The sequence below is a fragment of the Chiloscyllium plagiosum genome, chromosome 34 (assembly GCF_004010195.1).
Source record: "Chiloscyllium plagiosum isolate BGI_BamShark_2017 chromosome 34, ASM401019v2, whole genome shotgun sequence".
Classification (NCBI taxonomy): domain Eukaryota; kingdom Metazoa; phylum Chordata; class Chondrichthyes; order Orectolobiformes; family Hemiscylliidae; genus Chiloscyllium; species Chiloscyllium plagiosum.
This window is the reverse complement of record NC_057743.1, coordinates 29,946,514-29,960,887: the sequence shown is the minus strand read 5'-3', so window position 1 is coordinate 29,960,887 and position 14,374 is coordinate 29,946,514. Positions and strand designations below refer to the sequence as shown.

Genomic DNA, 14,374 nt, shown 5'->3' with positions numbered 1-14,374 from the left:
CATCTCTGATTGTATGGTGAAGCAGCTCAAGATAGTCGGGTCTTAGACATTACCCTTAAGAATTCCTGCAGTGATATCTTGTTGTTAGAATGACTGACCTTGAACAGCCACAAACATTGTCCTTTTATTAGAAGTTCCTTTAACTAGTGGAGGTCTCTCCTCCAATTCCCATTGACTGCCTTGATGTTAAGTATAGGCACCTTCACCTCCCCTTGAGTTCAGCTGTTTTCTCGATGCTTAGACCAAGGTTGTAATGCGGTCAAGAGCTGAACATGGCAAAACCAAACTGAGCATCAGTGAGCAGGTTATTGCTGAGAAAATATCTCTTGATAGCAGTGTCAACAAGATCTTCCATCACTTTGCTGATGATTGAGAGTAGGACCCCGATGTCACCCAATGGGGTCCACTGCCCATACTTACTGGCAGGGAGACAGGAGACAGAAGGTGCTTTCCAGGGTTCTGCTTCCTCCAAATGGACAAAGCTACAGAATTTAATCAGTTACTGGCAGTTATGGGCCACAGCAACTCCACTAGGGGAGCTGTGCACTGCTGAGGCACATTGGTAACCACAAGGTCACCTTGGAGATGAAAATCTAAATGAAAGGTTCTGAAAGCTAAATCTATTTGGCTGCTCACTGGAGATAACACACTCCTTTGGAGGAGTTGTTTGGGTCATAGATGCCTTTCTGGCCTGGGCTCCTGGAGTTCAGGGAGTGGAGCTTCTGGCTTCTAAAAACCCCAGCTCCAGAGAGTCCACCACAATTGAACAAGCAGCCTCTGGACACAGAAGGGGTACCATCTTCTCCTGCCAAAATGCTGGCAGGCTATAAAATTGCCCCTTAGCCATTATAATCGACAGCCAACCTCTATGGGGCAAGCATTCAATCCTATTTCCAAGCCGTCTCTAGAAAGGATTACGAGAGGTATGAATGCTTTAAGGAGCAGTGCTGGTATGGTTCACTCTGACTGTTTGCCCAGACGCAATCCCTCCAAGCCTGTCATCTTGAGACCTAGAAAATTCAGCCCACTACTCCCCTGTCGTGTGGCTCAGAGCTTTAAGGAGAGGCGATGGCCTGAGTTCTGAGGAAGGGTCATTGGGACCCAAGACGTTAACTCTGATTTCTCTCCACAGGTGCTGCCAAACATGCTGAGCTTTTCCAGCAATTTCTGTATTTGTTCTGATTTCCAGCATCCTCAGTTCTTTTGGATTTTATTTGGCCTAGTGACATCATGACTTAACTATTAATCCAGACAATTAATGTTCGGGGACTTGGTTTCAAATCTCACTACGGTAGACAATAGAATTTTAATTCAATTTTTAAAAAGTCTGGTTTGCAAGCATCTACTGATGGCCATGAAGCCATTGCCAAATGTTAGAAAAAGCCCATCTGACTAACTTATGTCCTTCAGGGAAGGAAATCTGCTATCCTCACCGGGTCTGGCCTGCATGTGACTCCAGATTCACATCAATGTGGTTGACTCTTAACTACCCTCTGAAGTTGTCTATTCCATTCAAATGCAGCTAGGGACAGGCAATAAATACTGGCCAGCCAGCGATGCCCATGCCCCACAAGTGAATAAAAATAAAAGTTTCAAAATGCTGTCTGATAATACTTCTGTAAAGCACCATGAAATGTTTCACTAGATTCACAGCACCAGGTCATTTGACATTATTGAAGACTTTGGAACAATAGCTCAACATCTGCTTTGGGATCTTCACAAGGCCTGATTGGGCTTGGACTGAAGTTACTGATGCATTGAATAATCAGGATTTGGAGATGCTGGTGTTGGACTGGGGTGTTCAAAGTTAAAAATCACACAACACCAGGTTATAGTCCAACAGGTTTAATTGGAAGCACACTAGCTTTCGGAGTGACACTCCTTCATGACAATCACCTGATGAAGGAGCATCGCTCTGAAAGCTAGTGTGCTTCCAATTAAACCTGTTGGACTATAACCTGGTGTTGTGTGATTTTTAACTTTGAATAATCAACATATATCCCCACTACACCTGCCGTTTTTGAATAAATCCAATGACAAACAACCTGAACGCCTCTGCTTTACAGACTGGGATGTCAGCAGTTCTATAAGTGCGAAGTCTTGTCGATGTAAGCATCAATGCATGACAGAAACATACGTGCACAGCTCTTTCGATCCTCCTCCAGTTTATACCCAATGTTGCAGAAACACTGGAAAGAGCCATCTGTATTCTGGCAGGTGTGCTCGCAAATGTCATTCTCTGCGGTGCATTCATCAACATCTGGAAATAAAGTGCAAAAAGATGTTGGTGTCGACGTCAGTAAAGTTTCCATTCATCATGCCAGCAATTTCAAAGCTATTCTTACTGAGATAAGAAAGAATTAGCTGTAATGAGAATGAGTAGTGATGCACTCAGTCACGGCAAAACTGTGTTAATTAGATCAAGTGCTCATGTTGGTATTTCCTGGTTCCTAAGATCTCCAGGCTCTTAAAATCTAAGCTTTGCATCATCAATCACCAGTTCTTGATTTAAACACAGAAGCATGAAAAATAGCACCATTATCCAACACAATCCCCTTTTCCCGTTTTTTTTCCCCATAACCTTTGATCCCTTTAGCCCAAAGAACTATTTATCTTGCTCTCAAATCTTACTCTCTTTGACCTTATGACATACTGCACAGTGGAACGTGGCTCAGTGGATCTTCCCCTCAGATGAATCCATTGCTATGGAGCAAAAACTGCACTCAACAAAAACAAAAACCAAAGAAACTTCAGATACTGGAAATCCACTAAAATCATCAGGAGCTTCCTGTTGCCACCTGCAAAATGACCCTGAGCTTCTGGTTGCCTGCAACTGGGTTCCCAGGTCAACATCTCTGTTTCAGGTTTGCTGCAGTGCTCCAACAAAGCTAAGCACAAGCTGGAAGAATAACATCTCATTTTCCACTTGGGAACCCTGCAGCCTTCACGACTCAGTATTGAGTTCAATAATTTTAGAATCTAAGCACCTGCTCCCACGTTCGCACCCCAACTGCTACACACCAGGCCTTGTCATCATATGAGTTGCTACCAAACAAACAACCCACTGACAACTACTAATAGTTCCCATTAGCAGCTATTGATTCTCCCTGACTGCCCTGTCCCCATTCCTTTTGTCAGTCCAACTCCCTTCTCCAGCATACAGACTAACATTTTCCTAGCTACAATCAGCTCAGAAGGGTCGCTGGACCTGAAACATTGACTCTGCTGTCTCTTCACAGATGCTGGCAGACCTGCTGAGTTTCCCCAGCAATTTCTGTTGTTGTTTTAAAAAAACTGCACTCATACTGGTGGGTCACAAATTAGTTTCCCCACTTGTGAAGTAATTCCCCTGTCTTTTGTGCAATATACCATACTCGTCCATGAATGTTGGTAAACAATCCCAAGTGAGTAAGTCAGCTGCTTATTTTCCCATTGCAACAATGATGAGTGGGACTGAAAGACACTTCAGGTTCATTACAAGACCAGAGAACGAGACCTAATGAGATTTTAATACCCACAAAGTGAGCTGGAAATATTCAGTAGTTCTTGCAGCATCTGTGGAGAGAGAAACAGCGTAAAGATTTCAGGTCAATGAACTTTCAATGAACAGTTTTTAAGATAATCACTGATAATGAAACATTGGGCTGGAGGTTCATCCTAGAAATGAACGCAGGAATTGGGAAAATTCCCAGCTCAGGAATATACAGCCACACAGGCAAAATCTTCATTGCTGAGGGATGCTTTCTTTTCTCATTCGCAGGATAACGGCATCACTGGCTGGGCCAGCATTTATTGCACAGAGGCCACCTCTTTGCTGTGGGTGTGGAGTCACATGTAAGCCAGACCAGGTAAAGATGACAGATTTCCTTCCCTAAAGAACATTAGTGAACAAGATGGGCTTTTCCAACAAGTGAAAATGGATTCATGGTCATCTTTAAACTCTCAATTTCAGATTTTTATTAAATTGAAATTCCATCATCTGCCATGGCGGGATTAATTTTAGGTCCCCAGAACACTCTAATACTACTCAGCCACTGCCTTCCCAGGATGCACATATAGTTGGCTGCCTAGAGTTGGTCCAGCTGACCCTGGAAAACATTGAGATATAACCGCAGGGACTGCCAGCTCAAACAACCTGCCTTGGTGCAGTGACACTTCACTCCCACTTGACATACAAAACAGACAGGCCCCTGCAATCCCCACTAGCCACACCTATCACCCCCAGGCACTATCCAGGACATACTACCTTAATGGCGGCGGGGGGGAGGAGAAATCGAGAGAAGTTTTTTTTTGAAACAAGCTTTTCAAAAGGTTCCCTTAGCAGGCTGTGGTTCACATAAGCGTTGTGAACCATAACCATTTAAAAATCTAGCTGGATTCCATGGAAGTCACCGAGGAGTAGGACATGTCTATCTCCACAGTGGACGTGGCCCAGCTGGGAGCTCCGGCTACAGGCTCACAAACAAAAATCACCCCTCACCTTTAAAAGACACTGGTGGAAATAAGATCCCAGCTGCCCGTTTTAAAGAGCTCCAGAGTCAATCTGTCAAAAGTCTAACACATTAAGTCTACTCTTCCCTCCACAGATTCTGGGTGGCCTGCTGAACACATTCCACCTTATTTCAGAGTCCCAGCGTTCTTAGCAGTTTGCTTTTTATGTTACATTACATTCTAAACAGGTTACAGATCCATTATCAAACCTCAAAAATGTGGCAACATTTTCGGGTCATTCCTGGGAAGGTGCCAGTATTTGGCAGGGGTTTCGAGGGGACATGTCTATATCCGGAAGGCGTTTCTTGAGAAGCTGTCATTATTTTGAGGAAGTTCCTTGGAAGCTGCCAACAGATTTGCGAGGTGGTCCTGGAACCACACAAAAAGGTTTGACAACTAGTTTTCTCATGTGATATACGCAAAGCAGTTACCCCCGGAACATCTGATTCACTAAAGGAAGGCTAGATTCATTGAAGCATAAGGTATCTTGCAGCCAAGAACCAAATAGATATTCACTCTTGCCATCCCACTCATCCTCTGTTTTAAAGAAATAGGGCAAATTTATTGTGAAGAATGCTCAGAAGAAAGTTAAAAATCTAAAATTATTACTGAAACCTTGAAAAGGTAAAGTTTGTCTCAAAACTGCCACAAATTAAAGCACACAACACTTTCACGTTATCCCAGGACTTAGAAAAATACGTGCATCGTTTCAAAGTAAATTTAGTGCAAAATTTCCAGTTACTGAGTCCAGGAACAAGGAAAGTCCCTTGTCTCTACAAGTCCCTCCATTTGGATCTGAATTCGATGCAGGAGCAGCACTTGGAAACTGCTGAAACACTAACATTTATTTGAACAATTTCTCAAGTGCTGAAACATTCTTTTTCTTTTGTTTTGTTGCTTTGCAACCACCCGACCAACATCAACAATTCAATAGTCACAGAAGGTGGATCACGATAGTCAGCACAAACCTAGTTTGCCAGCTCAAATAGGTCAAACAGCAATATGGATTAATGAATTCTCCTTGGAAGGAAATTTAAACCCAAATACATGACAAATGTAATGGGTAGAATTCCTTGTTTCAGTAACATATATAAAGCACACACAAACCTGATATACAGTCAAGTCATTGCATACACAAAGCTATCACATTGGCACATCTAAATCAGAAGCAAACCTAAAGTACAAGCAAACCTATAACACAGGTAAACCTACAGTACACACTGTATAAAGTTCAAGCAAACCTACAAAGCAGGCAAATATAAATGTAGAAAAATACAAAGTAGAGGCAAACCTAAAATCAAAACTAGCTAAAAATATTACAATCACATTAATTTTATCACAATATTTGCAACAATTTTTTTTATGCAACTGGAGCTCAGTTTGTACTAAAAGAACATTTCAGGTTATGTAGCATCTTATAAAAGCCAAATCAAGTTATAATCGATAGATCACTTTTGAATTTTAGTCAGAGTCGTTACTGTTCACTGTTGTTACTTATGAAATTCTTCAAAGAGCTTGCACGTAATAAAGTACAAAAATCAAGAAAATGAATGGTCAGATTGGCAGTGTTGGTTGAAATGGAAACATTGTTGAGGATATTCAAAGACATCCCTGCTGTGCTTCAAAGAGGGCTATGGGAATTTTCAATTTTTACCCAAGCCAAGTGATGACAAAGTTTAACACTCATCTGAAAAGTGACAGATTCAATAATATGGAATGCTATCCCCTCCTGCATTGACCAACCTACTTTGTGTGGAGACTGAAACCACAATCTCTATAATCCCAAAGATGAGAGTTAGCTGAAGTAAGGATGCTTTGAAACTTGAAAGAGATCAGAAAAGATTTACAAGGATGTTGCCAGAGTTGGAGGGTGAGCTCCAGGGAGAGGCTGAATAGACTGGAGCTATTTTCCCTGGAGCATCAGAGCTGAGGGGGTGACCATGGCTCAGTGGTTAGCACTGCTGCCTCACAGCTCCAGGGTCCCAGGTTCAATTCCAGCCTTGGGTGACTGTCTGTGTGGAGTTTGCACATTCTCCCTGTGTCTGCATGGGTTTCCTCTGGGTGCTCCGGTTTCCTACCACAAGTCCAAAGATGTGCAGGCCAGGTGAACTGGCCATGCTAAATTGCCCACAGTGTTAGGTGCATTAGTCAGAGGGAAACGGGTCTGGGTGGGTTACTCTTCGGAGGGTCGGTGTGGACTGGTTAGGCCGAAAGGCCCGTTTCCATACTGTAGGGAATCTAATCTAATCTTAGAGTTTTGTAAAACCATGGGGAGCTTGGATAGGGTAAATAGGCAAGGTCTTTTCCCGGGGGTTGGGGAGTCCAGAACTCGACGGCATAGGATTACGGGGAGAGGGGAAAGACTGAAAAGACTCAGGGACAACTTTTTCACACAGAGGGTGGTGCTGCCAGAGGAAGTGGTGGATGCTGATACGATTGCAACATTGAAAAGGCGGCTGGATGGGTGTATGAATAGGAAGGGATGGAGGGATATGGGCCAGGTGCTGGCAGGTGGGACTCGATTTATATCGAGTATCTGGTCTACATGGACGAGTTAGACCGAAGGGTCTGTTTCCGTGCTGTAGAGCTCAATGATTCTATGACCCTAATATTATTTCTCAGGGGTTTTTTTTAATGGCTAATACATCTCTGACAGTTCTTGCAAATTCACCTCATGTTAAATGCAGAAGTGCCCCAGTCAGTTCAACTTCAAAATAAATCATTAAAGGTTAGTGCAGACCATTGAGGCAAAAGGATGTTGAAGAGGAACCGAGAAAGAATAAGTGTGAGTTGAAAATGGTGTAATGTGTGTTGATTTCCATATCATGAAGACGCAAGAAGATAGAGGGAGTAAGATGGAGCACTTAGAAACTACAGAGTGTGTGGGATCACTGAAGTGTTCCGAATAGATCTGATTGAATTCTTGACATCAGAAAGCTAGGGGAGGCATTGGGTTCACTAAACAGTGACACGAGCTGCCATGATCATCTGAAGTTTTCGTTGAGTTTAAGGAATATTTAGAGTTAATTCCTAAATTGCTTAAACTATTTTGCACTGACTCTTTTAACCCTCTTCCAGGGAATGCATTGGCTATTGTCAGTGGAGAGGCATAAGTGACTCATGTCTGTTGCAACATGTAAAGGACGGATCAGACTTTATGAATGAACAGGATGTTTCTCTCCATTCTCATATGGTCAGCAGAACAAGGACGAACAGTGGAAGGTGGCAAGGCAAAAGTAAGGGCTGCAGATGCTGGGGACCAGAGTCAAGATTAGAGTGGTGCTGGAAAAGCACAGCAAGTCAGGTAGTATCCGAGAAGCAGGGAAATCGATGTTTCGGGCAAGAGCCCTTCATCAGGAAGGATGATGAAGGGTTCCTGCCCAAAGCGTCGATTTTCCTGCTCCTCGGATGCTGCCTGGCCTGCTGTGCTTTTCTAGCACCACTCTAACCTTGAGTCCAAGATGGCAATATTGGTTTTAATGAAAAAGTGAGAGAGGAAGACTGGTGAATAAAGCTATCAAAAATAATATGTTTCCTGATGCACTTGGCCACAAAAACTGTGCCTTCTCCAGTGGATGCTAAATTTGAATCCAGTCACCTTATTTATGGAAGCAAGATGACAATTCTCACCATCACATGTGCAGCCGTCCAGACTGAGCCGATAACCTGCATGACAACCACACTCATATCCACCAGGTGTATTGAAGCAATCCTGTTGACAGCAGCCAGTACCAACATCACACTCATCTACATCTGTGTGAGAACAAGACAAACTCCAGTCAGCTCCTGCTTTATAATCATATCATTCCATACTTGACACTGTTGGTTATTAGTGTTAGTTGACAGTCAGAACCTAGGTTTAAATTCAATTCATGGCAGACCTATCTAGAATGATTCACGTCTCCAGCCTGAATGATTTATTCCTTGTTCTTGTACTTAAATTGACTGACATCCCATGAATTTGATTCATACTCAGCAGATCAATAGTTCATCAAACCAGAGTCCCAAACGCCTCCCTTCCCATATCAGACAAAAGATAGAGTTAAAAACTAACTTTTAGCAAATTCCAAAGCTTGATACTGTTGTTCCTCTGGCATTGTCTGCTTAAGGTTTGGAGAGATCTCAATTCAAATCAAAACATGGCTTTAAACAGATTAATTCTGTTGAGTTAATGTTGTATAATTTAAACAATTTAAAGAATCAACTTGCACATACTCAGCAGATCAATAGTTCATCAAACCAGAGTCCCAAACGCCTCCCTTCCCATATCAGACAAAAGATAGAGTTAAAAACTAACTTTTAGCAAATTCCAAAGCTTGATAGTGTTGTTCCTCTGGCATTGTCTGCTTAAGGCTTGGAGAGATCTCAATCCCAATCAAAACATGGCTTTAAACAGATTAATTCTGTTGAGTTAATGTTGTATAATTTAAACAGTTTAAAGAATCAACTTGCATTTCTGCAGTGTCTTACATTACATGAGGATATCCCAGAGCATTTTCACCCAATCAACTACTGTCTTTGGAATGTGGTCTCTATTGTAATGTATTTACAATCAATGCATTGCTTCCATCACTGAATAAGGAATAACTTTAATACCAGCCAGGTGAGATAGCTTGATATAAAGTTGCAGCTAAGTGCTACATAGGTGACAATAAATACAGTATCTTGGCTTAAACATTCCTCAGAGTTGCTCCCATTGTGTGCTGACTCAGGAGGAGTGCAGGAGAACAAGGTTTACATGAATTAACACTGTGAAAATGGAAGCAAATTCAAGCAACTTCCAGCCATGATTTTGACTGGAAATTGAGCTATCTGGCACCAAGCTTCTAATCCAGAATGACTTTCAGTTCATTGATCTTCGGCATATTTCACAATCTGAACAACTACATGGAATACTTGACTTGGAACTTTTACTAAGCCTGATATTGTTGGTATTTCACAATTCATTTTCACTTCATGCCAGGCACACTACAAACCACAGAAGTGTTCAAGGGGGTCACAGAGCTGTGTATCATTGGGGATTATAATTTGGGTGCCACATGCTATAATTAGTACTTGGTACAAACATTAATATTTGCAGAGGGACACATGTGAGTATTGGAATTAGTTATCTGCATGGATATGGAAATGGGTACTGCTAAATGTAAAGTTTTGGTATCTGCATTGGTACAGGAATGGGTACTGGAATTGATACACCAAACTTCAATTCAAACTAAGTTACAATACAAAGGGAAAGGAAAATAGGAAAAACTGGAAGTGGGTACAGTCTGGGGAAAGAATTAAATCTCACTGCTGGAGAATCATGGAACATTGGTGTGTGTCAATCTCACTTTTTTAATATACCAGATTTTCCTTCCACCATAGCTGTGTTTTATTCATTTATATCTAGTGAACCTCAGTTTGTTTTATACAGAACTCTGTATAATTTCACAAACCTTTGTGCTGCAGAGCATTGGAAGTGCTCAGAAACACACATATAGATATGTTGAGTCTGGTTTGCAAATTCAGACCGGGCACAAACATGTAACCTAATCACATTTGCAATGTTCCCCTCTGGGAACCGCCAGTCTAATAAGAGTGAATACAGCAATAACCTGCAAATAAGGTTATTAATCACTGTGCTCATAAAGCACAAGAAGAAACAACAAACAGCCATCTTAATGCTTGCTATCACGGAATTCTGTCCATTAAATAAGACCCCTTAGTTTTGCACTACCCTTCACATGTAAACCTTAAAAGTTTGCTACAGTCAACTACAGGACATTCGGTGTAAATTTGATGTCGCATCTGAGCCCGACTTCTTTTTCCCTCAGCTAACTGGTATATTTTCTAGCATGGATCATTAGACAGTAATCAAACGTATGGTCATGATTGTGTTACTGGCCGAGTCAAAAAGTGAGTTCAGGTCCCATTGTTTGAGAAAGTGAATTTATTTAGTTTTAGATCATAAATAAAAAAGTTTTACATCAAAGGTATTTGATTGTTACAAAAATGCATTCACAAATTTAGGCAAGTTGCTGCCCTTTCCTTGTTTGCCCTACATATGACCCCAGATTCCTGGCATTATGAAAACAAAGCATCCAAGGAACAGGAGAATTGACGTTTCGGGCACAAGCCCTTCTTCAGGAATGAGGAAAGTGTGTCCAGCAGGCTAGGATAAAAGGTAGGGAGGAGGGACTTGGGGGAGGGGCATTGGAAATGCGATAGGTGGAGGGAGGTCAAGGTGAGGGTGATAGGCCGGAGTGGGGTGGGGGCGGAGAGGTCTGGAAGAAGATTGCAGGTTAGGAAGGCGGTGCTGAGTTCGAGGGATGGACTGAGACAAGGTGGGGGGAGGGAAATTGAGGAAACTGGAGAAATCTGAGTTCAACCCTTGTGGTCGGAGGGTTCCCAGGCTGAAGATGAGGCGCTCTTCCTCCAACCGTCATGTTGCCATAGTCTGGCGATGGAGGAGTCCAAGGACCTGCATGTCCTTGGTGGAGTGGGAGGGGAAGTTAAAGTGTTGGGCTACGGGGTGGTTGGGTTGGTTGGTCAGGGTGTCCCAGAGGTGTTCTCTGAAACGTTCCGCAAGTAGGCAGCCTGTCTCCCCAATATAGAGGAGGCCACACCGGCTGCAGCGGATGCAATAGATGATGTGTGTGGAGGTGCAGGTGAATCTGTGGCGGATATGGGAGTTTCCTTTGGGGCCTTGGAGGGAGGTGAGGGGGGAGGTGTGGGCGCAAGTCTTGCACCTCCTGCGGTTGCAGGGGAAGGTGCCGGGAGTGGAGGTTGGGTTGGTGGGAGGTGTGGACCTGACGAGGGAGTCACGGGGGGAGTGGTCTTTTCGGAACGCTGATAGGGGAGGGGAGAGAAATATATCCCTGGTGGTGGGGTCCGTTTGGAGGTGGCGGAAATGACCACGGATGATATGTTGTACATGGAGGTTGGTGAGGTGGTAGGTGAGGACCAGTGGGGTTCTGTCCTGGTGGCGGTTGGAGGGGCGGGGCTCAAGGGCGGAGGAGCGGGAAGTGGAAGAGATGCGGTGGAGAGCATCGTCGACTACGTCTGGCGGGAAATTGCAGTCCTTGAAGAAGGAGGCCATCTGGGTTGTACGGTTTTGGAACTGGTCCTCCTGGGAGCAGATGCGGCGGAGACGAAGTAATTGGGAATATGGGATGGTGTTTTTACAGGGGGCAAGGTGGGAGGAGGTGTAGTCTATGTAGCTGTGGGAGTCGGTCGGTTTATAGTAAATGTCCGTGTCGATTCGGTCACCCGAGATCAACACGGACATTTACATTTACTCGAACTCAGCATCGCCTTCCTAACCTGCAATCTTCTTCCTGACCTCTCCGCCCCCACCCCACTCCGGCCTATCACCCTCACCTTGACCTCCCTCCACCTATCGCATTTCCAACGCCCCTCTCCCAAGTCCCCCCTCCCTACCTTTTATCTTAGCCTGCTGGACACACTTTCCTCATTCCTGAAGAAGGGCTTGTGCCCGAAACGTCGATTCTCCTGCTCCTTGGATGCTGCCTGACCTGCTACGCTTTTCCAGCAACACATTTTCAGCTCTGATCTCCAGCATCTGCAGCCCTCACTTTCTCCTCGAAGATTATGAAAACAAAACTTTTCTCAAAGGAATGAGAAGTAGGTGCTAAATGCCACCATTACCAGCAATACAATATCAGCCCTGCAATATGAGCAAGATCCTTTCTGATATTTCCCTCCACAACCCAGTGGTAGACAATTTCTCAGACCCGTACAGTAATTAACTCAGCAAACAGCCTACAGTTAGGCTTACTTGTTGTGTATGCTTTAGTCCTGTCTGCTTACCAAGTTAGTTATCTTGGATGCTCCCAATGTGAAAATTCTAACGTGGTTTAATTATCATTTCTTTTTTCAATAGTTGATGCAAGTGACCAGTGTATTGAGCAGGAACTGGGTTCATAAAAAGGAAATGTGATTTGTCAAAGAGATTGCTGCTTTTGTTGACGTAGATTTTTGTAGTAAAAATATTCATTATGGAGAGAGACAAGCACACATTTCCATTGTGCATCAATTCAGAATCAACCATCTACACATCTGGTATGTAGATGTTCTAATACAAACCATTTATCCTACCAGAATGCATATTAGCCCCAACCTCAGAATAGTGTACTTTATTGCAACAAAATATCCCCACTTCAAGCATCCTGCAGTGTCTCTGAGATAAGTATCATTGTAGTACCAAGTGTCTCCTTAATTACGGGCAGGTTGATGCTGTGCACCAATGATCGATATTAATTGCCATGAACTTATCCAAAATAGTTCCATACAGATGAGAAGAAGACCATCATCTTATTAACCACAATTAAATTTGAAACCCAGGTACCGGAGGGAAAGATGAACATCTCGCTCTAGTTCTGGACAACCCTGACAATTACAGCAACGCGCATCCTCTGAAGAGCCCCCTTTGCACTGTTCCAGCAAATGCTCCCAGGGTAGATGCAGCTCAGGTTAGGCACAAGTTCCACAGTCCCAGCAGCAGCAAAAGGCTGAACTGGGACTACAGCATGCCACAGATTCTAAGTCCTAGAGTCCACGGCCAAGTACTTGGGTCTTCTCAGCAATAAGGGGATGATATTGCCTGAGGAGGATGGGGTCTTGATGAAGAGACCTGGGACGGGGCACAGTGACAGTACCTGTAGTGATCAATTATTGAGGATGAGCACCAGTTTTGGAAAGGGACCCCTTGAGGAAAGCACCCCTGCTCCTTCAGCCTTGAGATTCTGGCAGGGTGACCTACCAATCATGCCCCACTGTTATACTTCTCTTGCCAGCCTCAAAATAACTGCCTACTCAAGGGTAAAAACAATGACTGCAGATGCTGGAAACCAGATTCGGGATTAGAGTGGTGCTGGAAAAGCACAGCAGTTCAGGCAGCAGCTGTGCAGGAAAATTGGGGTTTCGGGCAAAAGCCCTTCATCAGGAATACAGGAAGGGCCCCAGTTGGGGCAAGAGGAGTCCAACTGCCCCACGCTTCACATGCCCTGGTAAAACAGGAGACAGGTCAGGGCGGGTGGGAATTTTACAGGCTCCCCTGCCTACTAACACACTGGTGGGAATTTGTAAAAATTTGCCTCAAGTGCAATATTGATAAACCACTCCAAGATGTCATTTCAACTTCAACAATCAATTCACTTGCTACGTATTTGAGATTTTAAGGTGCTAATTTATGATTAATTGAGAAAACCATTAGTGTTGATGTACATGAACATGACTCAGCAAGGATTGAGAGAAACCACTGATGGTCAGCCTTACCTACACAAGTCTTCTGATCAGCATCCAGGTGAAAGCCTTGATTACAGCTGCATAGTGGACCATCCGTTGTGTGGCGACAGTGATGGGAACATCCACCATTATTTAATTCACAACTGTTGACGATCTCCATCTCAATCCCTGTAAAATGAAGTGTTCAGACACTTTTACTGCCCCTTTCGCGCATCTTTCATACATTTTCTATTCTAATGGCTCCCATAGCAATGTCATAGATAAACCTGCAGAACTTCTCAAGAATGTTTGAACAAGTATCATATGAAAAGTGAACAGTATATACAAAATAACACAGCTTCTCCCCGGTGTCTGAATCTAATACTTAACGTTCAATCAACATTATCAAAACTGACCATGTGGTCATTATGTCGTTACTGTTTGTGGGTCTTTGCTGTGCAAGATTTGGTTGCCATGTTTACCGACAGCAGTAATGAGGCAAGGTGTACACTCAGGAAGCAGGAAACAGAGGTTATGACTGTTTCCAGGTGCTTAAAGCTAAGGTCATTCAATATGATTTTCACAGAGGGTATCCCATAAATATAGCCTGGAGACAATCATGTTGCTTTCAAAGCTGAAAGGCCAAGGTAGGTGAGGG

General features: G+C 43.5%; 1 protein-coding gene across 2 annotated transcripts in view; it reads right to left on the bottom strand.

The window, feature by feature from the left end:
- LOC122540385 (multiple epidermal growth factor-like domains protein 6) overlaps positions 1-14,374 on the bottom strand; it is a 430,729-nt gene that overhangs the window by 81,610 nt on the left and 334,745 nt on the right. For both annotated transcript variants that reach the window (XM_043676046.1, XM_043676049.1), the window contains exons 10-12: positions 13,768-13,905; positions 8,122-8,244; positions 2,138-2,260 (exon numbers count right to left, since the gene is read on the bottom strand). In XM_043676046.1, coding sequence (XP_043531981.1) covers positions 2,138-2,260; positions 8,122-8,244; positions 13,768-13,905 — 384 coding nt within the window. The remainder of the gene's footprint in view (positions 1-2,137; positions 2,261-8,121; positions 8,245-13,767; positions 13,906-14,374) is intronic.